This window comes from Chaetura pelagica, unplaced genomic scaffold, assembly GCF_000747805.2.
Source record: "Chaetura pelagica isolate M959 unplaced genomic scaffold, ChaPel_1.0 scaffold689, whole genome shotgun sequence".
Classification (NCBI taxonomy): Eukaryota; Metazoa; Chordata; class Aves; order Apodiformes; family Apodidae; genus Chaetura; species Chaetura pelagica.
The window spans coordinates 332,493-357,964 of record NW_009954635.1 but is presented as its reverse complement, the minus strand read 5'-3'; the positions used below and the strand labels follow the sequence as shown (position 1 = coordinate 357,964).

The following is a 25,472-nucleotide window of genomic DNA, read 5'->3' as shown; positions in this document are numbered from 1 at the left end:
GGTTTGGGGCTTTTTCCTATCATCTCTATATCCAGGTATCAGGACACATCATGCTTTGGTATTTTTATTTACCTGATTTCTGGTTGCCTTCTGGAAGCATTTCTGATTAAGGAAAGATGCTTGGTGTGGTCCACAATTCCCACGTTTGGTGAAAGGCACAGGGTAGGTCATGTTGGTTGGAAAGCTTGGAATTCCAATAGTCCAACCTCCTGCTTGACATGGAGCATCTGTAGCACTTGGTCATGTCAGCTCTTGGTTTCACCAGCTGTACCTTCAAGGATTGAGTTTCCACAACCTCTTGGGGTAACCTGTTCTAGTGCTGCACTGCCCTTCTGAAGGAACAACCACCCTGAAAATATACACAGCATTTACTGAGAGAAGGAAAGGTCAAACAATATTGACTCAAAAGCTATCCAGGGGAAAATTAGTGTATATATTAAGACCTGACATGATTTAACTGGAATAGATGGTCCCAGCTGAATAAGGACTCATTCGATTTGTGCTTCCTTATAAAGCATGCACACTTTGCTGTCAACTGTCAACAGTTGCTTTGGATTAAATCCAGTAATTAACTAGTTTTTATTACCTGGTAAAAGCACTGAGTTAAGTCAGTGCTTTTATTAGTAAAACAGTATTGGCCTTGAAGTAGGATCTGAACCTCTTCTTCAGCTTAGTGTTCATGGGTAGTCATCAGTGGAATAACCTAAGAAAAGCTCATTAAGAAAAGGAACAGATTTCACAACCATCAGTATCAGATCCTAAGATATTTTATAATACACTTTTTCATGTTTCTTTGGGAGGTTTTAAACCTCTGGATAACGCAGAACTGAAAAGAACCTGCTAGTTTCTTACAAAGGATAGTGTGGATTATCTTTGCAATGTAGAAGCACACAAAAGAGACTTTGCAATTACATAGGTCTGCCCAGGAACAAGGCAGAAATAGAAGAATTGGGCCTTTTTTAAGATGTTGTTGTTTCTTGTGGACCATACATCTGTTTGAGCAACCTGGTCTAGTGGGAGGTGTCCCTGCCCATGGCAGGGGGTTGGAACTAGGTAGGATTTAAGGTCCCTTCCAACCCAAACTGTTCTATGATGTGTGCTGTAGGGGTGGTGAGTCCCACATGCCTGTTGTGTGCACTGCTGCTAAATGTGAGTGTCCAGACCCTCCTTTACACCCCCTGGTCCCCAGTACAGTCTGTATATGCCTTACAGGCCTGTTGTTTCCAGGCTCCAGTATCCAGTATAAACAAATAGAAACAAAGAGACATTTCTCCCTGCTCCCCAATTTTTTCAATTTTAATACAGGGAAGGTTCAACTTCCTGACCTATCTATTACTTCATGCCTGCACCATTATTTTTAGGTTACTCTTTATCCTGCATGCCCTCAGAACTGCCTCTCTTACACATATCCAACCTGGGCAGTTTTCTCTAAAACAACTAGTTGAGGGCAAGTCTGACAAATGAGTTATTTACAGAAGCTGTCAGCATAACTTTAAATGTCACTTGCAGATGTTGCTTTATATGTAACTTGGTTCTTACGCAGAATTAGTTGTTTATAACACTGGGTTTTAACTACTAAAGTTCATCATGTTTTGGAATTTTGACTCTTGGCTGTTTTCACGATGCCACTTTCAAACTATGCCACTTAAATTGTTTTTGTTAAAGTAAGGGCTATTTACAGCTGCTGTTAAGAACCAGTGTTTTCTTTCCCTGATAAACAGTTTGGATGGCAAAGTAATGAAGAGCAATCTAGAAGGGAGAGGCTTGTGACGTGAGAACTCTTTTCATCTTATGAATTAGTGATTTTGCCATAACAGAATTTCCAATGACCTATTTTTGGATATGGAGATAATGATTTTCTGGTGGGAGTTATAGAAATCCGAGTGCAGTTTATCAGAAACTCACTGGACTGGCATCTTGGTGTAATATTTCTCGTTTTCAGGGAGAAGGTTGAAATGTCAGCTGAACAAAACCAGGCTGTTTATTCAACTGGGAGACCCAGCCACAACAGTCGTGTTACTGTGCCCCCTGTTCTGTGTGGGTTTTCTCATACTACTTCAAACACACTTTTGTGTTTGTTCTTTTTTAATTAGGCTCCAGTCTTAAAAAGTACAGATGACTTTCTTGCCTGCATGGAGCTGCAGTGATGTGATGGAGGGGGAGGAGGTCCCTGGAGACTGCCCTCTGCTAGTGTTACACTTTATAGGAGGGAGAAAAATAACCCTAGACTTGTTAAGGTTTTCAAGCAGGACTTGTAATGGGAATAGTAAATATCAATAATCTGAGTTACTTTTTTTTCTCTGCACTTGATGGGTCCTTTAAAATGTTTTTTTGTTTGTTTTTAGGGCTGTTTTTTAGAAGTATCATCTCAGTACTTGACTAAAGCAAGAAGTACTATGAACCAAAATATGAAATTTCTTGTGTTATTTTAAGCACTCTTTATGTGAGCTGATAGAATGGCAGATACAAGTCATAACCTATCAAATAGCTTGTATTCATCATTTCTGTTCCTTTACAGTCCCAGTGGGTCTTTATTATCCTGCTTGGAGCAGGTGAAGACTTACTTGCTGACTGATGGAACATGCAAGTGTGGCCTAGAATGTCCTCTTGTTCTTCCCAAGGTAAAGAAAAGCATCATTTAGGATTTTTGTGCTATAATCCTGATCAGTTATGTCAGCTGATGGCCTATGCTATGACTTCATCTCTGTTCAGATCATATATATAAAAAGAGATAAGTGGTATACACCCAGTCATTTACCATAAAATACAAAATTAATCTCCCTTCTGCCTTCTCCCCTCATCGAAAAGATATTACTCAGGTTTTATGGTGTTTTCATGTTTTTCTATGAAGTTAAAAACCTACTGTCCTGAAGGGGGTGAGAGAGCAGACAAGGTGTGTCTGCACAGAACAAGGTTTATTGCCAACAGCATCAGGGTCTTAACTGTTTTAAAGATAAAGGCACAAGCACAGTCAAATTGTGGGGAAGTGGGGAAATGGGAACAGAATGTTGAAGTTACAATGCAAAAGGTATCTTAACAATAAACTGTACTACTAGGAGTCAAATCAATCAACAAAGGTTAACCATTTAAATGCTAATAGCTTACTTATTGCCAAATCTTATATTAGATCTAGAACATTGATTACCGACTTTAAAAGGATCCTAAAACTCTTAAAATGTAAAACTTAGCAATGAAAAGTTGCTTAATGTCAAATTAACTAGTAAAGACAACAAGAGAGTTAATCTCTCCCACCCTCACCCGCCCGCAGCTTGTGTCCCTTTGTCCCTGAGAATTGATCTCCCTGGCAGGCATGCCCCCTGGAGAGGAGAAGATCCAGCAACCTCCTGGAAAAATGTGTGGGAGTCTCCCTGATCAAAGATGGGACCAGGCTTTTATAATAAAGAATATTTATTTATAAGAATAAAGTGGATTGACTACGGTCATTTAGCTATTTAGCCATCCCTCCAACATCTCTCACTGGAGAACAAAAGGAAAACAGTGGAAAAAAACCCATGAAGGCCCTTTTCTCACCAAGCAAACTCTTATTTTCATCTGTTTGTCCTTATTTTGTCTCCATTTCGGGCCTAGTTGTGACCAGGCAGGGGTCCAGCTGGTGTTATGAGCATTAACTTGACCCTCTGTTTGTACTGTCAAGGTTGTTACCAGCTCAGAGCTTGCTTGGCCCTTTACTGTCCCATGGGAATCTTTCCACTCCAGGCCTGGCCTGTAAAATTGAGAGACAAAAAGCAATTGAATCCCAGAGGGAAACTGAGGCAGGCATATTGAGGCATGGAGTGTCCTGCTGCATCTGCCATCAAGAGCATCATGTTAACATGTGAGAATCAGAACGAAATACTGACTTACCTGGTGACTTCACTAGCAGCTTCACAGTTTTATATCATCCAAACACAAATTGTAAACTTTCCTTCTTAGTGGCAGGGTAATCTCAAACACACCTGGTTCTTTCTCCTTTTTTTCTCCAGAGGCCCCTACACTGAGGAGTATTAAAGTTCTCTTGCCACATGACAACTCCCATGACTGTTTACTTATTATATTCACTTTTTGTTTATAATTCTGAAATGTACTCTAAAGTTATCTCTTGGGTAATGTAGGAACAGCACCAAGAAACAGAGGCAAAATCAATTCTCTCGAAAATTTCCAGTTTAGGTCTGTTTATTTGGTGAGTTTGCTACCTATAATCTTTATTTTAAACATTGGAATTTTTACTCTCAGGTCTTTAATTTTGATCCTGGAGCTGCTGTGAAGCAGAGAACTGCTGAAGATGTCAAAGCAGACGAAGATGTCACCAAACTATGCATACATAAAAGGAAAATTATTGCTGTGGCTACACTTCATAAAAGCATGGAAGCACCACATCCTTCACTGGTTCTCACTAGTCCTGGTGGTGGAACAAGTGAGTAAAACCATGCAGAATCATTTAATTACCTAATTTTAAATAGATACAGTTACTGTGCAGAAACACCCCCAGGAGTCTAATGTATCTATGAGTGCAATAGTAAACAGATCAAGGGAAAAATTGAGGTAGTAATTAGAGAGATGTAGGTAGATAGAAAATGAGCCTAAAAAGCAGGTTGTCCCAGACTAAGAGCATGATTTTCTTGGAAAAGGTATCAGATTGTTCTAGACAAAGAAAATACATTAGCTCTCATCTTTTGAAACAGTAGTAATATGTCTGATATTCTGTCACATGGGAAATTAGAGAGGCAGAATAAAGTGATTATAAAGGGATTAGAATGTGGGTAAGGACTTGGCTAAATGGGAAATGGTATTGCAAGGCAGAATATACAGCTAGAGAAGATCTGCACTAATTTCTCAAGGATTATTTTTTGAGACCAATCTGGATTAGCATTTTAATCATACATATCAAGAAAAAAAAATGAGGTAATTTGTTGAGGGATGTAGTTAACAGGTATTATCAAAACAAGAGGAGATCAAAACATGTTGAAAAACTGGGAGATTGTTGAGACTTGGAGTACAAGAAGAGGTATAGCAACAAATCCTGTTAATTGTAAGGTTATTCACCTGGGGACTAGTGAAAAAAGCTATTAGCTGTAAATTATTGAAAGAAGACCTAGATATAGTAGCTGATCAAAGGTGCCTGTGAGCAGTACCAGATGGCAGGATGGTGCAGATCAATGGGACTCTAAGAGGGAGAAGTACAAACGTGAGAGAGAAGCACCAGTGCCCGTGTACTCACTGCCTTCCTGTGCCCCAGTGCTCCACAGCACCCAGCTGAAACAGAGCAGGGGCTCTTCTAGTGAGATGCAAAACCTCTTCTATGAAAATCATCTGAAAGTCTTTCGCTTGTTCAACCCAACAAAATGGTGGCTGAAAGGAAGTACAGTTGCTCTCAGTAAAGACATCAGGAGAAGCAGCACCAGCAAATAAAGCTCCTTAAGCTGCAAAGAACCAGGTTAGCACTGAAAGAAACAGCTGCAAAAGCTGAGTTGCATAGAAGCTTCAACTGAAAATTAGGTACTTCCTAAGGATTACAAGAAGAGGTTCTGAAGTAGTCTTGCAAATCCAAATAGTGAGGGCAAAGGAGCAAAGTTACTTTAAAGACAGAGATGAGTAAATTTATGGTTCTATACTGAGCTGCATACAACTTCTGGGAAATGGCCCTTGGTAATCTGAGAGATCTTTTGCACCCTTATGTTGTTGTAATAATAGCTGGCCAGCTGCTAACCCCCTCTGTAGCTTGACTTCAAAGTAGAAAATGTTAAGGATATAAAAATAAATACTAAATGTCAGCTATATAGACAATGCTAAGATACCAGTGCTGTTCATAGTGCTGATGTGCTCTTGCCTTTTCAAATTCCTACTTATGATTTTAAATCTTTGTTCAAAGTGGGTTTTGTTATGTAATTTTTTTTAATGAACAGTGCACTTTTCCAAATTTGTTTTCCTTATTAATAGTACTTAAATTAGATTTCTGTTTTCAAAAATTAAGATAACGGAGGGAAAACCACCTAAATGTTAAAGTCACCAATCCAATTTATTTATTTATTCCATCTTATCTTCTCTGTTAATCAGAATTTTGTGCACTAAGCAAAGAAAATTTCCCAACAAATTCCCATCTAAATGAAATGTCTTTCCATTTATGCACACTAACATTTAACTATTTGCTTAGGTCCAGCATTCAAGGTGAGGGTTCTCACACATATTTTGTTTTGCAGTTCAGTCTTGAGATTTGTCCCCTAAATGAGACTTTGGTTGTATTTTGGGAGAGATATGATGTTTATTTCTCTCATGATGTAGCTGGTGGAGCAAATAGGATGAAGGCAGGATTCTCAGTGCCATCTGTCTCCTATGGCTGAAGGAAAGAAGGGAATTGGGTTCTTGTGAGCAGAGGAATTTAAAGGCACCTCTGAATTCATTTGAACATGAAATATTTAGCTCATTACTCAAGTTTAAGTTTGCATATGCAGGGGCTGCATGCCAAGAATGCATTAATTTTCCTTTACTGAGCTAGCACTGCAAGCTGAATTGCAAATTCCCAGAGCAGCAAAACTGGCAGTAAGTCCACCAGACTTGGAGCTGCTTCTCATGGCATTCTACAAGTAAAACACTGGGAAAAAAAGATTTTAAAATAAAATTTATATTAGTGGACAGAAAAGGAGAAGTGATCTTGTGCTTGTAGGGATGGTCCAGTCTCAAAACTGGAATTTACAGGAAGATTTTCCTTTGTAGAGGGGTTCTCGTCTCTGCACGTGCAAATATCCCCAAGGCCTTTATCCTGAAAACAAACATACAAGGTAGAGCTCCTTCTTAAAGTTAGCATCTTGTTGCAGAAGCTGCAGGAAAAGCCTTAATTCAGGAAGGTAATGCCCAACAGGATATGTTGTTTGTCCTCAGCTTTTCAGCAAAGCAGTTCCCAGGAACAGATGAACTCAGAGGACTGGAACTCAGTGGCCACGGCGCCAGTGAGTGGTGTGGAGAAGCTGCCTCCTGCCTTGCACAGCCATGGGCTGTTAGGTCCCTGCAATTAAGTGCCTGGCTGATTAGAAATCTGAGCCAAAGCTTGAATGGGGGCACAGGTCCCCGTTCATCCTCATCAGGGGCAGCATTTGGGGCAGGAACCATTTCTCTGTTGGGCAAGAGGAAATGAAGTCTGAACCCTTGTTGGGCTTTGTTCCTCCTGTACTCAATAGATGGTGCCAGAGGCTCCTTTTCCCTGCGACACTGATCGCCTGCTCCTCCTGCCAGCTCTGCTGGCTGTAACCAAAGTGGTGATGCTGGAAGTTCAGGTGTAGGACACCAGAGATGATGGTTAGAGGCAAAGGACCAAAATGGGGGAGGGGAAAAAAAAACACACCACCTTTCAGGAGTTAGTGTTTCAGAAAGACCACGCTGAGATAAACGTGTGTAGGTAGCAAGTGTGCTTGAAACTTAAGAAACACAAGGTTTAAAGTTGTCCATATTTATGCAGGTTTCATATGGGACATGGAGTTACGGTCCATACAGCTGCACTGTGTAGCAGGGTAGCATGCACCATTCCAGCAGCTACTTGGGGATTTAGGGATTATTTCTATTTAGACAAAAGTTTGGCCAAAAGGTTTTCTAGCTTGTATGAATATTTTTGCACACAGTAGTTCTGTGCTGAAATGTATGATACCAGATTTCAAAATAGTAACTGTTGTGTTTTTAATATCAGGTGCAACTCCAGTAGTTCCTACTCGAGCAGCAACTCCACGATCACTGAGGAATAAATCACATGAAGGAATTACAAATTCTGTGATGCCAGAATGTAAGACTCCTTTCAAGTTGATGATAGGGGCATCTAATGCCATGGGTAGGCTTTATGTGCAAGAAATAGCTGGAAGCCAGCAACAAGAACTTCATTCTGTCTATCCTAGGCAGAGATTGGGTAGTAATGAACTTGGACAGAAGTCTCCGTATCGTGGCAGTCATGGTGGGATGCCCAGTCCAGCTTCATCAGGATCACAAATATACGGAGATGGCTCAATCTCTCCTAGGACTGACCCACTTGGAAGCCCTGATGTTTTCACAAGGAACAATCCCAATTTTCATGGAGCGCCCAACTCTAGTCCTATTCACATGACCAGGACACCTCTGTCTCCACCATCAGTAATGTTACATGGTTCTCCCATACAGTCATCCTGTGCAATGGCTGGAAGGACTAATATACCTCTTTCCCCAACCTTGACCACAAAAAGCCCAGTAATGAAAAAACCCATGTGTAACTTTTCAGCTGGTATGGAAATACCACGAGCAATGTTTCACCATAAACCTCCCCAAGGTCCACCCCCACCTCCTCCACCACCTTCTTGTGCTCTTCAGAAAAAGCCATTAACATCAGAAAAAGATCCACTTGGCATACTTGATCCTATTCCCAGCAAACCAGTGAATCAGAATCCTGTTATCATTAACCCAACTACTTTCCATTCAAATGTCCACTCTCAGGTACCTGTGATGAATGTAAGCATGCCTCCTGCTGTCGTCCCTTTGCCAAGTAATCTCCCTTTGCCAACTGTAAAACCTGGTCACATGAACCATGGAAGTCATGTTCAAAGAGTTCAGCATTCTGCTTCAACTTCCCTCTCTCCTTCACCAGTGACATCCCCAGTTCACATGATGGGATCCGGGATTGGAAGGATCGAGGCTTCTCCCCAAAGATCACGTTCTTCTTCCACGTCATCAGATCATGGAAATTTCCTGCTGCCTCCAGTAGGACCACAGTCATCCTGTACTGGTATTAAAGTTCCTCCCAGGTCCCCAAGGTCAACAATAGGGTCACCGAGACCATCTATGCCATCTAGCCCTTCCACCAAGCACGATGGACTTAATCAATACAAGGACATCCCTAACCCATTAATTGCTGGAATGAGTAATGTATTAAATCCTCCCAACAATGCAGTTTTTTCTACTGCATCAGCTGGAAGTGGTTCCTTGAAGAGTCAGCCTGGTTTGCTGGGAATGCCTTTAAATCAGATCTTGAACCAGCACAATGCTGCCTCTTTTCCAGCAAGCAGTTTACTCTCAGCAGCAGCCAAAGCACAGCTAGCAAATCAAAATAAACTTGCTGGTAACAACAATAACAGCAGTAGCAATTCTGGACCTGTTGCCAGCGGTGGCAACAACGAAGGACATAGCACTTTAAATACCATGTTCCCTCCTGCTGCCAACGTGCTCCTACCAACGACTGAAGGGCAAAGTGGCCGAGCAGCACTGAGAGATAAATTAATGTCTCAGCAAAAAGATCCTCTGAGAAAAAGAAAGCAGCCCACCACCACGGTGTTGAGTTTGCTGAGACAGTCTCAGTTGGACAGTTCTGGAGTTTCCAAAGCTGGATCGGATTTGATAAGAAAGCAAAGTCAAAGCTCCTTTCCCATCAGTTCTATGTCCCAGCTACTTCAGTCCATGAGTTGTCAAAGCTCTCACATGAGCAGCAATAGTACCAGCAGTTGTGGGAGCTCAAATACTGCTCTACCTTGCTCTGGTAACCAGATGCATTTTGCAGATACCAGTATGAACTCTGGCAGTCTCCAGAACTCGCTGGCACAGAGTTTACCCCTGCGAGGGGAGGGTGTGCACTGCCAGAACACAAACACTAATTTTGGCCATGGCACTAGCCCGGGCACAACCAACCATCTTGCAGGTTTAATAAATCAGATGCAGGCTAGTGGGAACTGTGGGATGCTCAGTCAGTCAGGAATGGCTTTAGGAAATTCATTACATCCGAACCCACCTCAGTCGAGAATCCAGGCATCCTCCACTCCAGTGATACCAAACAGCATTGTTAGCAGCTGTAATCAAACAAGTCCTGAAGCAGGTACGTTTCCTTCTAAAAGGATCCCCCTATGTTTGACTGCTTGGGAATATATGATGACTGTTTTTAAATGGGTTCCTTCTGCCTATCTGCATTTTAAATCTGAGTTTACCCGTATGAAAAGTGTGCCTATTTCATGCTGATACCCAGATGCTCAAAAATAAAACACGTAAGAAAAAAAACAGTGGTAGACTAAAATATATCTCCCTCTTACTGCACAAAATCATCCTGGCCCCATTCCTGAGACAACTCTTGCTTCTGTTAACTTCCACACACTCTGCAAAAATAAAATCCATGCACTTTTGTACAAACCCAAACCTCAGCTTTTGTAGTGTGCCCTAAAGAAATTGGGGTTTTCTGGCAGCATGTCGGGCTACTTCAACCCTCGAAGGCTGTGGCTGACCTGGCCGTGTATGTCCAGGCTCTACCTGTGTGTCCTTTACTGCTTGCACTAAAGAGTTGCTGTTATCAGAGATTGGAGCAGATAAGTAGGAGTACAAAAGTTTACAGAACAACCCTTTTCAGGGACAGTGCCGGGGAGTGCCAAGTCTTTGTTTGCCTTTATCATGCTAATTCTACTAAGCTGGTAATTAAAGGGTTGAATAAACTGTATATTCAGGTGGAAGAGTGTAGTGAGAGAGTCCCTGATTTATTCATCAGTGAGACCTTGGAGAGGAAGCAGGTAGGCTGCTGGTACTGCCTCTGTGCTGCCTCAAGATAAAAGGGAGACAGCTCAAAAATGTGTATTTCATTTTACTGCTACTGGTTGAGCAGAGTATGCCTTCTGGTAAGATGGTACTATGTTAATTTCTTAAGCAGAAAGAAAACCTTCTGTGTGGTATTTCAGTCTTGGTTAGTTCCCAAATTGTGTGTTTGATAGAGTCACAACTGAACCACCTCAGGTCAAACAGACGGGACTGCAAGTGTGCGACTGGTCTTGCTTATCAGCCCAAGAAAGAACCTGATATGAATTCCTGAGTTGTTTATTCTTTGAGCTGCTTATTCTTTGAATACTGAACAGAATCATACAGAAAAATATATAAAAATTAATATTCTAATATTATGCTGGTCATAGCTTTTGGTTACTTGTAAGGGTTTCTCCATTCCTACAAGAAAAAGGCATGTTTTTTCCTTGGCTGTATGGTGGTTTGTGTTGCAAGCAAGCAGCTCTTAATCCTTGCTTGGCTTTTTTGCCTTGTCATGCTGACAAAGAGGAGTATTTCCTGATAGTCTGCCTTTTCTGAGACTTTGTACTTTCTTCTGAACAGAGCAAAGGTCTGGTTTTGCCTTAGGAGCTTGCTCCCCAGTCCCACTAAGCATGCTGCAAAATCCCTTTAGCAGGAACTCATTGATCTTCCACCTCCGTTGAGTTCAGTGGGGACCAGGGCATGGGTTCTTCTGTATTGTGGCTGTCCACCTGGCTGTAGAAAGCCATGACGTTGTTGCAGCATTGGACTGAAGTAACCTGCCCTCCAGAGAGCAGAAAAGACTGAAGGTTACCTGAGATAAGAGCCCACGTGCCAGTGGTCACCCTCAAGAAGCTGAGCTATAGTAATCTGCCCCATGTGGGGTAAGGCTTCAAAAAGGTCAAGATTCCTGCATGAAATTCAGACTGGAACAAAGTAACAGAAGCTTTTCATTACAGAAAAGTTGTCAATAAAATGTTGCTGAAAGACTGTTTAAGGTGGGCTTCTAAGAACAAGAATCCAAGTTCATCACCATGTGGGATCTTCTCGTTCCTGCCCCATCACTTTGTCCCAGCCAGACCTACAGCCGTGCCCTGCTTTTGTGTGGTGGTAGGTGAGAACCTGCCACAGCTTGTCAAGCATTCCTGGGTTAGCTCTTCAGAGCCTTAGCTTCTAACCCCAGTCCTTGTCTGGAGGCAAGCTGAACTCCTTCCTGAGAAGACAAATGCACCAAAACAAACGTGTGGATGTGCCAAAAGGCCCATGAAGAAAGGTTTCAAGAGCACCAGCCAACTCAGTTATCATCGATATAGGAATGGAAATATGTATAGAACCCCACCTGGGGACCTCTGTTCTGCTGTGGCATTTCTAGAGAACAGTATTTCTGATACTCTGGAGATAACTGGTAGAATTCTAGCAGTATAACTATAGGGTCTTCACCTGACATTTGTTTTTCATCTAAATGATAAATGGTAGTTCTGTGTATGCAGAGACTAGAAAGATTTGAGTATGTTCTCTTCCTCACTACTAAAGTGGTTTGTTTCTTCTTTTTGATGCTTGCAGAATCCACACAACCTGCATTTAATGATTTTGTTAACAGCCATGATGGCTCCAAGCCGGGAGACCTGTAATTTTCGTCTGTACGAAGTGGTGTCACGTTCTGTTATCTTTGTGTTATTCCCAGGGGAAAGGCACTAAAACTGTGCAGAAACCTTCCTCCAGCCTCCCTGAGTCATCCCAGCAACTCCTGGCACAGGTGGAAGATCTAAATTTAATCCAGAGCTGGGAAAATCCAGAAAGGGGCATTTTGTTGCCTTTGCAGGAGAAATGGGAGCTTTCTTTCTGTGAAACAAGTGTGAAATGTTGAGTGGTTTTCATTAATAATAAATACAAGTTAGTTACCAGTTGTGTAGACAAAGCTGGTAAGAGATACATTGAGAATTATTCTGCACAGAAATAGTTCTGGTGGATGGAGCAGTGTGAACTTGTGGGTTCAAGAGCAGTTTGGCTGAGTGAGATGTCTTCAGGAAACTCTTGTGTTCATAGTTGAGTTTGTGGGTTTTTTTGTTTGGTTTCTTTTTGCTTCAAGTATTTTAATTGCTAAGTCTGTTTGCTCTTTCTGTGCCAGCATTCAGAATAGCTACTAATCAGAAAATAGTTCCTGAGAGAAAAAATATTGAGAATCACCACAATTAGATAGCGGGTTATTGCCTAAGCTTTTAATTATATTTTAACCACATGGACCAAGTTTTATTATTCTAGCTTTTGTTTTCTTCTTCCGCAGATAATATCTTTGGTTTCCAGGTAATTTTCAGTAGGAGTCTGATGGCATTAAAAGTTAACAAATTCAAAAATAAAAATTTCTGTTTATGCTTTTGCAGTTTTCCAAGTTTGGGCCCTTGAAAACCAGTTATGCTCAATTTTTATTGACAATTTTGGTCTCTCAGTTCTGTAGTATTTGGGTTGCAAACACTATTAAATAAGAGCTGTCTTACAGGAGGAGCCAGCAACAGATCTGCATAGATGATTTAGGTCTGTTCCTTTGAAAAGAGTCCATTTGTTGCCAGAAGGCTGGGTTCTAGACTCATTTTTTCTAATGAATGGTGTGAATATTTCTGTCAGTCTTGAACATCGTATTCCTCATTAATCAAGCACTCAGACTTCTGATACAAACTAAAGGTAGAAGCCAGTTTGGCATCTTTAAGATTTATTCATTAAGCCACGCTGCCTCACTTTGGATTTGTCTGGGATTGTTGTTTTTTTGTAAAATGGACTGCATCACTGTCTGATAATATTCTATTGTAGAATCTGGTTCTTTTTTTTTTTTTTCTTGCTGTTAGTATGTGCATTAGTTCAGAAGTTCATGGTGTAGAAAATCTGTGTGTGTTGAACATTCAACTTGCAAATCCTGCTAAGGATGCAATGTCTGTAAATGATGTGATAAATGAAAACAAGTGAAAAAATATTTGGGAGAATAAGCTTATATGCAGCTGATAGGGGAAATCAAAGCAACTAATATAATAACTATAGGGAATAGAAATAAAGTGGTAAGTTGTCTCAAATATCAGGACATCAGAAATACAAGAACCTCTAGGTCTGCAAGTTCAGTAGTGACAAATAAAGGGCAAGTTTAGCAAATGAAGTTATGTCCCTTCCTTAAACTCAGAACAGTCATTTTTACTCGTGACATTTACAGAATAGAAAATAGTTAAATATAATTAAATAGGGAGGAACACAGAGGACCAATACCAAGCAGTGAGGAGCTTTTATCCCACTCAAATAGAATTTATTTTAATACAGCCAAGTGCAGTGTAATATAATTGGGAATGGAACATTGCTTTGGAAAACAGTGACTCAAAGAAGGGGTTTTGGAGGCTTTGACTTAATAAACATAATGCAAACTGTCAGATCAGTGATGTTGAAAAAATAAACCAAAATCAAAACTCAAAAACAGCTAGAAAAAGAGAAGCCAGGTGGATCCTTGGAAACATGAAAATGGGAATACACGGAGGACCTGGAGATGCTCCTGACTCTATATGTGTGCTTGAGAAAACCAGTGAGGATGTGGTGTTCTGGGTAGTGTTCAGTCCTGGTGAAAGGTACAAAAAGATAGGAGATTTCAAAGGAAGGCCCCAAAGCTGGTGTGGGTGGTTGCCAATCAGACCTGGAGCTGTGAGCCCTGGGGGCAGTGGTGTGCTTGGTCCTGCAGCAGACCCTGAAGTTGGGCTCACCTCCCACACTGAGCTTGCCTCTGATGCCAGGGAGTTGAGCAGGATGAGAGGTATTCCAGCACCTGGGAATGCTCTGGAATCTGCTCTTTTAAAAAGTAGTCAAGAAACAGTATCACTTTCTGTAAGTGTTTATACTGGGGCAGCAGCTGAATTATTTTTCCCTTGCTGGCAGACGTGCTGACAGCTTCCAGTGGCTGAAAGCTGGTCAATTCAGCATGAAGGAAATGACTGGTTCCCTTTTTGGGAGAATGCTAATCACTGAAGCACTGTAGCAGAGGTGGTGTTATGTATAGGAACAGAAGGAGCCATAAAAATATTTCCCAACCCATGTGTGGACAGGATCATTCTGAGGGACTGAGGTTGTTGCTTCTGACTTCAGCTTCTGCTCAGTTTCCTTCCCCTTGTGCTGCCCTCACGCTGACTGCTCAGAATACTTCTATCTGTGTTAACCATTATCATGTCACCTCAGTAGCAGGATTTAATCCCAATATAATCCAAAAGGATTTGTGAAAGATTTGTATTCTGCCAGACTGATGGTTGGCTAGAGTTAGCCAGAGAGGAGGGACCAGGGATTACCTTCCCTTGGCAGAATCAGAAACCAGCTTGGTGGTAATTTTTTTACACCTCAGAAAAAAAGTCTTTGTTTTTTTCTTCTCCAGCAACATGGGGTGTGATGTCCAGGACGTGTCCCACCTCTGACAATCTATAAAGTACTGTTTTCTGTTGCTTTTTGCCTATAGCATCAAAGCTGTGTCTCCTGAGGAATTAATTGTTCTATTCTAACTGAAAGATTAATCCTTAATCTAGGGGGGAAATGCTGATGTGTGCTATGAGCAGTATCACTTCAGATTTTAAGTTCTGTGAACATGAAGGGGTTTTTTTTATTGGTGGTTTGCAGTAAGTATTCTCCCTTTTCTTCTCAGAGAGCTGTGAATGTAAATTGGATGTAAAGGAGTAGTGCAGTGATTGCATCTGTGTTTTGACGACATGAGGAACCTAAAGCATGAAGTGTTGTTACATGAGTCAAAGGTTACCTGTAGTACTGGGTGTAGTGGTAGTCACCACCATGGTGCAGGCCCCTGCTTCTCTGAAAATGGTCATTCCTGTGCATCAAAGACAATGGGGGATTTTATATCACATGAAACAAGTACAAAGTGGCATTTTCTGGTCTGTTAGCCTCTGGATTTGCTCTGCAAAATTACTTTTGCATGTCATGGAATTCCAAAATCAGTTGAACTTTTTGACTTTGCATTCAGAAGAGTGGCTGGCTGGCATCCTTTATGGGGCTTGTTACATCTTAGAAAAGTTTCTCATTAAGCTGAAATAACCCCCAGACAGGATGCCAACCAGCAACTCTCCTAATTGTAAAGGCAATTGGAATGGTCTATTGATTCTTGCTTTTGTTGTTTATGTAAATGTACCAAGGGACTTTACTCTGGTTTGAGGGAGTGTGGTGTGATTATAAGGAACTATTGTTACTTAAAATCTGGTGCTGCTTTTCAACATTCTACCCTATTTTGCTTTGATGTTATTCTGAGGAGACAATAATTTCCTATTCAAATGAGAACTGTAAAGATTGGGGTAAAGGTTCTACATGAAGAATAAGATTTCCAACTATATAGGTTAAGTCAGTTCCCTACCCTGCCACTGAAATGAATATTCTCATATATTTGCCTTGATAGAACTCTTGATAGAAGATTTATGCACAAAATCACTCTCATTCTGTGTACACAGAGGAATTACTGACTTAGTAGGCATCAGCAATATTAGGTAAAACTTGATTCTTAACATGACAGGCTTTTATGCAGTTGGTGTAAACATACTTGCTGCCATCTTCTAGTTAACCAGAATCTTGCCTGGTTAGTGTTTTAACTGTCATACCTTTTAAAATAGGAATTTATATCATGAAATGTTGAAGGATTTCTAAAATAGAATAATAAAATAATGCAGAAAGATGAGTTTTTATCAAAAATTTGTGAGGAAAAACTGAATTAATTACATGAGATTTCCCAGACACATTTAGCACTCCACATCTGAAAATATTCTCAGGCAGAACCAGTGGACAATTCCAAAACTTGCTTGGAGGGTGAGTGGGGACTCATGAAAGAAATAATGCTTTCTTTTGAATTTTTAGTTTCCCAAATGTGCAATAAAATATTTTAGCTCCTCTGCAGTGCATTTCCCACAACTGTGAATGAGGGAATGATACAGGACAAGATCAGACTAAGAGCCAGCACTGAGTAAATGCTGAAGGGCTTGTCCTTCATTTGTGTGCTGCTGTGTTGACAGTTTTTAACTAGAAAACTGCTTCTGCTTTCTGTTAACAGCTAAGCACATAAGAACAGTTTTCCCAGAGTAATTTTAAAAACAGCAGTGATGGTAAACTGTAGAAGCTGGAAGAGATAAAGGCAAGGAGAAGAGCCAGGTCTGAAATTCAGTTATGTTTGTTGGTTTTGTTTAGAAAAGCCTAATTTTAAGGATTTCTCTTGTCCTAGAAAATGTTTTGGGCTCTTTGCCCTTCCCCTAAAATTTCAACAGGGTCACCTTGGGCTGAGTCACTTTTCAGAAGATTCAGAGATCTCTCTAGTCCTATCTGGATTTTCATTCTTAAAATAATCTGTTAAAGCAAGAGTTTTAAAAACACTGTTAAGAACAGGGCCAACATTAGGGGTGTTTTGTTGTAAGTATAAAAAGAAGCTGCTGATGCAGCAGCATTTTGCCACTGGTGGCCATAGGAATAGGCTCAGCTGCTCCAGTGAGGAGTGTGATGTTATGGATTGGCAGGTAAATCTGTTCTACACAAGAGCACATTCTGCACAGAGGCAGGATTGTATATGAGAGGAGTCCAGGTTTTTAACTGGTTCTGCTGGGCTGAGATGGATGTTTTATTTATTGGTTCATTGCTGGTGATTTCTCTCTTGTCAACTGACAGTGGTTTGTGCTTGACTGCTGAATTAGGGGTTCTTTGGAACTGAGAGCACTGTAGTTAATGTGGTGCCAGATACGTATCTTAAATGCTTTCCATTCCAAAAAGAAAACAGAGAATGTAATTATAAAAATGTATAGCTTTTGGTTCTAAGTTTATAGCTAAGTGATGGAATATGTAGTTAAAGCAGGAACATGTTGTCTCCCAATATTTAAGAAACATCAGGTCGTATCACTTCCATCACCAATTATACTTCTGTGAAAGTTAACTCACTTAAAATCACCAATTTAAAAATATTGCTGCTGAGGCAGACTGTGTGTTCGTATCTCAAAGCTGATATTAATTCTTATTTAATATTAGTACTGCAGTAGCTTTTGCAGGCCTCAAGCATGGATTGATGTGGCAGAAGGGGCACAAACCATTTGAGATATGGTAGTAATTACAATGCCTAAGTGATCTCTTGTACCTTCACACTTTCATCATCTCAGGGTAAGGGATGCAGTGAAAGTTTCCTCTCTCCACTCTCACTGGAGCTTTTTGAAAGGATCTTGCAGATTTCATCTGCAGGAGCTGCTTAATTTTACCCTTGGAGAGGATGGAAGTGGTGGAGGTTTTAGCAGGAAGCTCATGAAGAGATCAAGGGGTTGAATGTGAGTTTCTGGCAAAGATTTCCAAAACTTGAAATGTTCTGAACTTAAAAACCACTAAAGAAAATATAAAATGTAAAATAAAGCTAGGTGCATTGTTATTGAATATACAGAAGGGTAGGAATTGAGGAGGTGGTGTGTGTAACATTTACTTGTTTTCAGCTCTTACAGTGTTTTAGATATTAATGCCTAATGAGCAAGTTCTGTACTTTCAGTTTCCTAAGTACTTTATGTACCTGTCTTACTCGTTATTTTTATTCTACAAACTCCAGAAATGTGCTGTGACTATTGAAATATTAGGCTGCATAGTGGATAGTTTCTTACAGAGAAATTAATTGTAAAATATTATTTCCATTATAATTTTCTAATTGCTAACTGCAATTTTTTAGGAAGATACGTATATAGTTAACATTCTTTAATTTGGTAGAAGTATTTTTAGCATCTCTGGACTGCAGTAGTTTGCTTTCAGTTTGCATTGTTTGGTTTATAAGGAAGCTGAGCATTATTCTCAGCAAGTGAAGTCATTACTGTTCCTACATGTTTTTATGCAGACACAATTCTTCTGATGATGCAGATCTGATATGTGGCTTTTGACTCTTTCCTTTTGCTTATTTTGATACCAGTAGCTCACACTCCGGCTTCTCTTTCTGAGGACAGCCCTTGGAGCTTGCTGTCCAAGTCTTCATAGTGTTCAAATCTTAATATTGTTTATAAAACAGGACTTAGGATAATCCTCTTGCTGTGCCCTGTCATCCCAACACCAGCGTGTGTTCCTCTCTTTCCTGGCAGGACAGTGCTGAGATATGAATGATAAAAATCTTCCACTTCTTCATTTTAAGTGAGCAGAAAGAGTGAACCTTCTCAAGCACAAACTGATTTCATAATACCCTTTTTTTTTTATTGCATCTTCTGAAGAATACCTGCCAAGCAATACTATAAAAAAAAATAATTAAAGCACACAGATAAAATCCACACAGGAAAATAAACCTGCTTGCAAAAGAAAGCAAAATAAAAACATTAATAAGTAAAATACTACAGTGCACAAAGTAATATTTTTAAATGTATATCCTATTCAATTTCCATTTGCTTAGTCCCAAAATATTTATCTGACCCTCTGAGAGAACAGTAGATCTATTTTCTGGCTCCCTGCATGTTTCTTCTCACTGCATTGCAAAGACAGTTCCCTCTTCTCAACAAATGGCAGAAGAACTTTTGGCAGACATCTGTGTCTGCAGGAGCTGGACTCTGGCAACCAGCTCAGGCTTTTATGGCTTTTAGTCTGTGACCTTTTTTTTATTCTCTTTTCACTCTTAAGAGGTTCTGATTATTGAGGGCTGCTGTTTACTGAGCTGACGTGCACGATGCCTTGGGTTTCCAGGATTGGGAATAGCATGTTTTTATGAAACTTGGAACCAAACTTGTGATTTCCTTTTAGCTTTCAACTCCCATTAGTGTTTCTCATCAAAAGCCTCCCAGCTGTCATCTGAGAGCCTGTATGCAATAATGATGAACCATTTCATGGTGGAGGTTTAAATGAGCTAACACATTGTCAAAACTCTTTGGTGCTGCAGTACATCACCTTTTCTTCTGGCTCTCATCCTTCTCCAGGCCTGAAGGCAGTACAGGTGGTCAGAGCTGCACTCCTGCTTTCCTTACAGCACTGCTGGCCAAGACAGCTTGTTTGCATAGGGACCTTTGTTTAGTGGCAACCACCATCTGGTTTCCACTATCACCCTGCTCTCTTTGAAAGCTCTAGTAAATACAATGTATGGATCTAGATGCCACTTGGAATAAAAGAAGGACCTCAAAGGATGTCCAGAGTCAGTTCCAGATCTCTGCTGTTATGCTTTGGTGTTTCAGCCTAATTTGAAGTGCCTTTTCTTCACAAGAGGAAATGGCCTCAAGTTGCACCAAAGGTGGTTTGGTTTAGATATGAGAAGAAATTTCTTCACTGCAAGGGTGATTGAACACTGGAACAGGCTGCCCAAGGAGGTGGTTGAATCACCATCCCTGGGGGAGTTTGAAAGATGTGGGACTGAGGGACATGGTTTATGCACTGGATTTGGTAGAGTTGGGTTAATGGTTGGTAGAGTTAGATTATGGTTGGACTCGATGATCTTGAAGGTCTTTTCCAACCTGAATGATTCCGTGATTCTTCTCTTGTGCTCACAGTGTAGCTTATACCCTTATGTTGGTGAGGTTGCATTTTTCATGCCATTTCACAGAACTTACCACATCTTCACACTGTTGATGCTGGGCATCCCTGTCTTCTCATCACACCTGCTCTTCATGTGAGGCAAAAAAAACCCAAACAGAACTGCTCACATTCATCTTGGAGATGTAATTTTGAAGGTGGAGAAGGACAGTTCAGAGGGCTGCCCAAGGGCTCTTATGGTCCTCCTAGAGGAAGATGGCCTTCTGCACCTTGTTGATGCAGCACCATCAGTAACAATTACAGAAATTATACATTTTTTATAAAGAGGAAGAAATAAACAATGGAGATTTTGTCTTCTGGGCTGGGGCCAAAGATTCGGAAGATGTCTAGTGGCACTATAGTTTAATGAGGGTGCTGTGCCTGCATTTCTTCATCTAGAATATTGACTTGTTGGAGTTGGTGTTTTGGAAGGGATCCAGACATCATGTTCTGTCTGTTGCTGGAGGTAGATTTGTCCCAGAATGCAGCAGTAAATGAGCTACTACCCAATTCAGGACTTTGCTATACCAGTTCCCACTGTGTCTTTCAGTGAGACAGGCTGAACAGAAGCTGGCGGGGAATATTTGCCCGTTTCTTCTTTTCCTGCTGCAGTCTGGCTGCTCATCGCCTCTTCAGCTCCCAAACTTCTCAAGTCTGGATTCAAATAAGGACACATTTTCTTCCTCCTACTCAGAATCCATCAACATTTTTATTTTTTTTCCCCCAGTAGCAGTTAATTGTCTAATTAGTCTGGAGAAAGAGCAAGAGTTGAACATGCTCTAGACCTCTCAGGTGAGCTCTTCTGAAGCAGTGTTTGAGGGGGGATAGAGATCAGAGTAGTGTTTGACAAACACCTAGCAACAATTTTAGAAGTTTGAGATTTGCTTCACAGCAGATACTCCACTGTGTGGTTATTTAACTGAGTGGAATGGAAAACAGGTTCATAAATAAATTAGAAACAGAGATTAGGTCCACTTGAAAATAACAAAATTAGGTTTTCTTTTCCTGAGAGCTCTATGTGTAGAATACTTTCCTCACGCCTGAATTAAAAATCTATCTGTGTGCTGCTTAACACATTGAATGTGATCTATGGTAGTTGGGGAAGCCTTTCCAAGCCACAGAGGAAAAGCCTGTGTATCCCTCTTTCCCAGGAATAAAGAGTTTCCAAAGAAAATACTGTCAGAAACAACCTCATGCCTTAGAAAATCCAGTGTAACAGACTATCCCTGCAGGTCAGGCCAAGCTTGGTGGTTGCCTGTTTTTATCAATGTGACAGCAAGATTTTGTGTGGAAGGTCATTTACAAGTGGGAGGAAGAACCTTTTGAAGATGTTTGAGTATCACCTGCTCCATGCTGATGTAGATTATAACTTGAGAGACTCACGTTTAATGTGTCTCCAAGTGCAGAGTTTTGCTTCAGTGATCAGTTTTTCAACCAACATCATTTAAGAGGCCTGATGTATTTTTAAGTACATTAGGCATCCATCTCATGTCACTGGAGTGGTACAGCTGATTCTTCTCTTAAAACCATCTTGGAATGGCTTTGTCATGGTATTTCTTAAATGTGTAGTTTGGTCTTTGGGACCTTTCCCATTATTCAGACCCTTGGAGTGTCAGTTCTGGATACTGATTTAAACAAAAAAAATAGTATTTCCTTTTTTGTGTGCCAATAGGTACCTGGTGGTTACTGGTGTGTGTGGCTGTGGGCTCTGTAACGTGCTGATCCAGCAGTTTGAACCTGCTGTAATTGGCTGTGTTTTCTTTTCTCTAGTGGAAAAAGAAAAGAGTTTGCTTTTAGTCACAAACGTTGTAAAGACTTTTCTATTTGTTTTCTAAAAATGCAATTTAAAATATTTCAGAGATCAGAGAGGAAAAAATTAAAAAAAGGGAAGATGTGCAGTTATAGTTTAGTTTCTCTGGGATTTGTGTGCTTGAATTTGGGTAGCCAGAGTGTCCATACACTGTGTGTTGAAAACAAATAGTAAACATCTCACATTGCATTTAATTTCACGTTGTGCTGGCCACTTGTACGAACTGTGTTTTGCTATGGGCTTATTTACAAATATAGCAAAATACTAAAAAAAGGGGTAGGGGGAAGGGCACACATGAAAATCTTCTTAAGATGTCATGTTAGTAGGTCTTGTGCACCTCTATGTGTAAGCACGGGCTGGAGAAAATCTTCCTTTTTTCTCTTATCTTCCATTTTGGGGAGACATTGCCAGGAGCTGCTTGTCTCCAGAAGCAGGTGACCAGCAGTAGACAGATACATGGGCAGAAAATAACCTCAGCTGCCAGAGCTGTACGTTTCGTTCCTCTGCACCAAGAGGTTGGTCCTTCCTGTCTTCATCTCAGGTTTGAATGATTTCTGAGCAGCTTGTCTGATTAGCAGCTTTTCATTGCCCTCTGAGGGCCTGGGTGCCCCTTTCTCAGGTACCCATGAGGCATTTGCCAGGCCTGGGGGTATCAAGATGCAGATAATTTGCTCTTTCTGCCTAATGGGAAATGTTAAATACTAAACCCTAAGCGGAAATCCAGTGGGACATAACGTTCCAGTGCATGGTTGGGTTTTTGTTCCTCAAGGGTGTATCTGTTTTTTTGTTCCAAACCGCTGCCTAGAGAACTGTGCTTGTCATGAAACAGCTTTTATTGCTTTGTTAACATATTTCCCATCACACCAGAATAGGATATCCTCTGCTTAATGATTACAATTTGTTCTCACTTTATGTTTTGTTAATTTATTATTTTGTTTCTGTACTGGAATGTGATAATGGTACCTGGGAGAGAGAGAGTGTGATCTTTCTCCTCTTGAGTTCAACACAGTGAGTTAACTTTGTACCTTTTTGAGTTGTCATAGTGTTACAGTACTTGAAAAATGCTATTTTTAGTTACAAATTATGTAAAGATTTTATTCAGTTCTTACCCATCATTGGTGTCATTTCATGTCCCTTTTCAAGTACTATTTGTTTAGAAAAATGGTAATTGATACTTTCTGATAATCAGTACCTTCTGATCTCTATCATGTGAGTTGTATTTGCTGGGCAGTTGAGAATGGAGAATTCTTTTATTGCATCAAAACCATGGTTAAATATTGATAATTTTACAGTTTAATATATGTGTAATATATAAGATTAGTACTTGAATGTTCCCCAATGGGTAAGGCAGAAGGGCATAATTCAAGGCAATTTCACTGGCTTTAATTCTCCTGGTCTTCTCTCATATGGTTTTTCTGTATTATTACAGTAAATTCAAAACTCTGCCTTAAGTACAAGACAATGTATCATCTACTTTATACTTCAGATTTTGTAAAGGGGTACAAAAATACCCAAATAAACTTTATTCAGTATTTGCTCCCTCTTTCCACATAACCTCCTCATGTGCCCACACACACCCTTTCATGCCAAGGGATAGATATGAATAGACCATCCCAATTATTTACATGTTTTTTCTTTATAATTGGATGGGGTTTTTTTGTCTGCTAACCTACCTTGACCATAATACATTTTCTCATTAGATTTTATTATCATGACATGTAGTCGTCATCTTTGTCTTTTTTCTTCAAGAGTCCAAAATAATCCTTTAAATAATTGTTTGTCTCTACCATTGATCCTTCTGGCTAGTAGTGCATTTCATCCTGGTCCACCACTAACTACACTGAGCTGTGGTTGCTTTTAGGTTTATGCTGACCAAAACAGGTAATGAAGGAAATCCTGTTATATCCCCACTCAGAGAAATTGAAGGGAAATAGAAGTGTGTAGTTAAATAATTTCTGATGAGATGTGGCACAGCACATATTATCTGACATAGCTGATGTGAGATATGTTCGTATTAAAAAATACTCAGGTCTGGATGCTCAAAACATATTCTTTCCTATGCCTGGGTACCAAATATCACTGTTTTGGATTAACCTGGTTACTTGGGTAACTGCTGACTGTCTCCCAGCAGGCAGCATCCTGTTAATAGCTGTGTTCTTTTGCATTGCAGGGGCTTCAGGACCATCATCATCGATAGCCATAGCTGGCACCAGCCAACCTGCCATCACAAAGACAACATCTGTGCTTCAAGATGGTGTTATAGTCACTACTGCAGCTGGAAACCCACTTCAGAGCCAGCTGCCCATCGGGAGCGATTTCCCTTTCGCTGGCCACGAACACTCGCTTCATTTTCCGCAGAACAGCTCTTCAAACAACAATCTTCCACATTCTTTGAATCAAAACCTCCTCAATTCTCTTCCTATCTCTTTGCCAGTGAATCAGCAACATCTCCTAAACCAGAATCATCGCGATCCCTACTGGGATCAAAGTCTTCAGCTGACTGCAACCCTTTAGGTTTTCTCAACCCAAATGTAAATGCTGCTTTAGCTTTTCTCTCCAGTGACGTGGATGGGCAGGTATTACAGCCTGTTCATTTTCAGCTTCTAGCAACCCTCCTTCAGAATCAAGCCCAAGCAGCTGCCATGCTTCCCCTACCATCTTTCAATCTGACCATCTCAGATTTGTTGCAGCAGCAAAATAACCCTTTACCCTCAGTAACACAACTGACAGCCCCACCTGACCATTTGCCAAGCAATCAGTCAGAAAGCACCAGGGTGGACACCCTGTTAACCAACCCCCTGGGCAACCCTTTACCAAGCTTTTCAGGCACTGACACTACTTCCAACCCCCTGCTCCTCCCAGCTGTCTCTGGGGCCTCAGCATTAATGGCCTTGAATCCCCAGCTGGTGGGAGGTGTCCTGAACTCCGCATCGGGCAACACCGCTAATCATCCAGAGGTTTCCATTGCCACCTCCTCCCAAGCAACCACTACCACAACCACTACATCATCAGCAGTGGCAGCACTGTCTGTCTCCACCCTGGGTGGTGGGACAGCAGTGGTGTCAATGGCAGAAACATTGCTGAACATATCTAATAGTGCTGGGAATCCATCTAGTCCAGCTAAACTCAACAATAACTCTGTGGTGCCACAGCTACTTAACCCTCTACTGGGGACAGGTCTGCTTGGTAAGTTCAATTTCTTCACAGATATAAAAGGATAAAAAAAAAAAAAAGAGGGTTGGGGAGGGGGAATTTTGGATTCTAGTTTCTATTTTTAAAGACTCCACTTTATCATACTTTTTTTTTTAAGGCTTTTGTGTGTTACAGCTTGTTTATTTCTCCTGAGAAAAACAGAACTGTTATTGTAAGAAATTTAAACCAGACTCTAATTTCATTCAGCAGCATTTAATACTGGTTTTGGAAATTATATTCTCTTCCATTCTTAATTCTGATGCCACCTAGACCTACTCTCTTGATTTTACACCTTCAAATTCTGTAAGCAATTGGACTTGTTTCATTTTTCAAGTAGTGAGAGCACAGGGTCACCTCGGGGACGCGGCGTTTGGCTTCAAGTGCGTGTGGCATCACAGGGTTAGTGCGAGTAGCTGTGGGAGAGGAAGACTGGCCAAGGGCATTTTTCCTAAAGGAATCAAAAGTTGCCCAGACA

General features: G+C 40.7%; 1 protein-coding gene across 1 annotated transcript in view; it reads left to right on the top strand.

Annotated features, from left to right (window-relative positions):
* Nucleotides 1-25,472, top strand: part of MBD5 (methyl-CpG binding domain protein 5) — a 44,225-nt gene that overhangs the window by 1,462 nt on the left and 17,291 nt on the right. Inside the window, 5 exon segments of the mRNA XM_010005591.1 lie at nt 2,519-2,621; nt 4,234-4,414; nt 7,676-9,814; nt 23,976-24,266; nt 24,269-24,991. Coding sequence (XP_010003893.1) covers nt 2,519-2,621; nt 4,234-4,414; nt 7,676-9,814; nt 23,976-24,266; nt 24,269-24,991 — 3,437 coding nt within the window.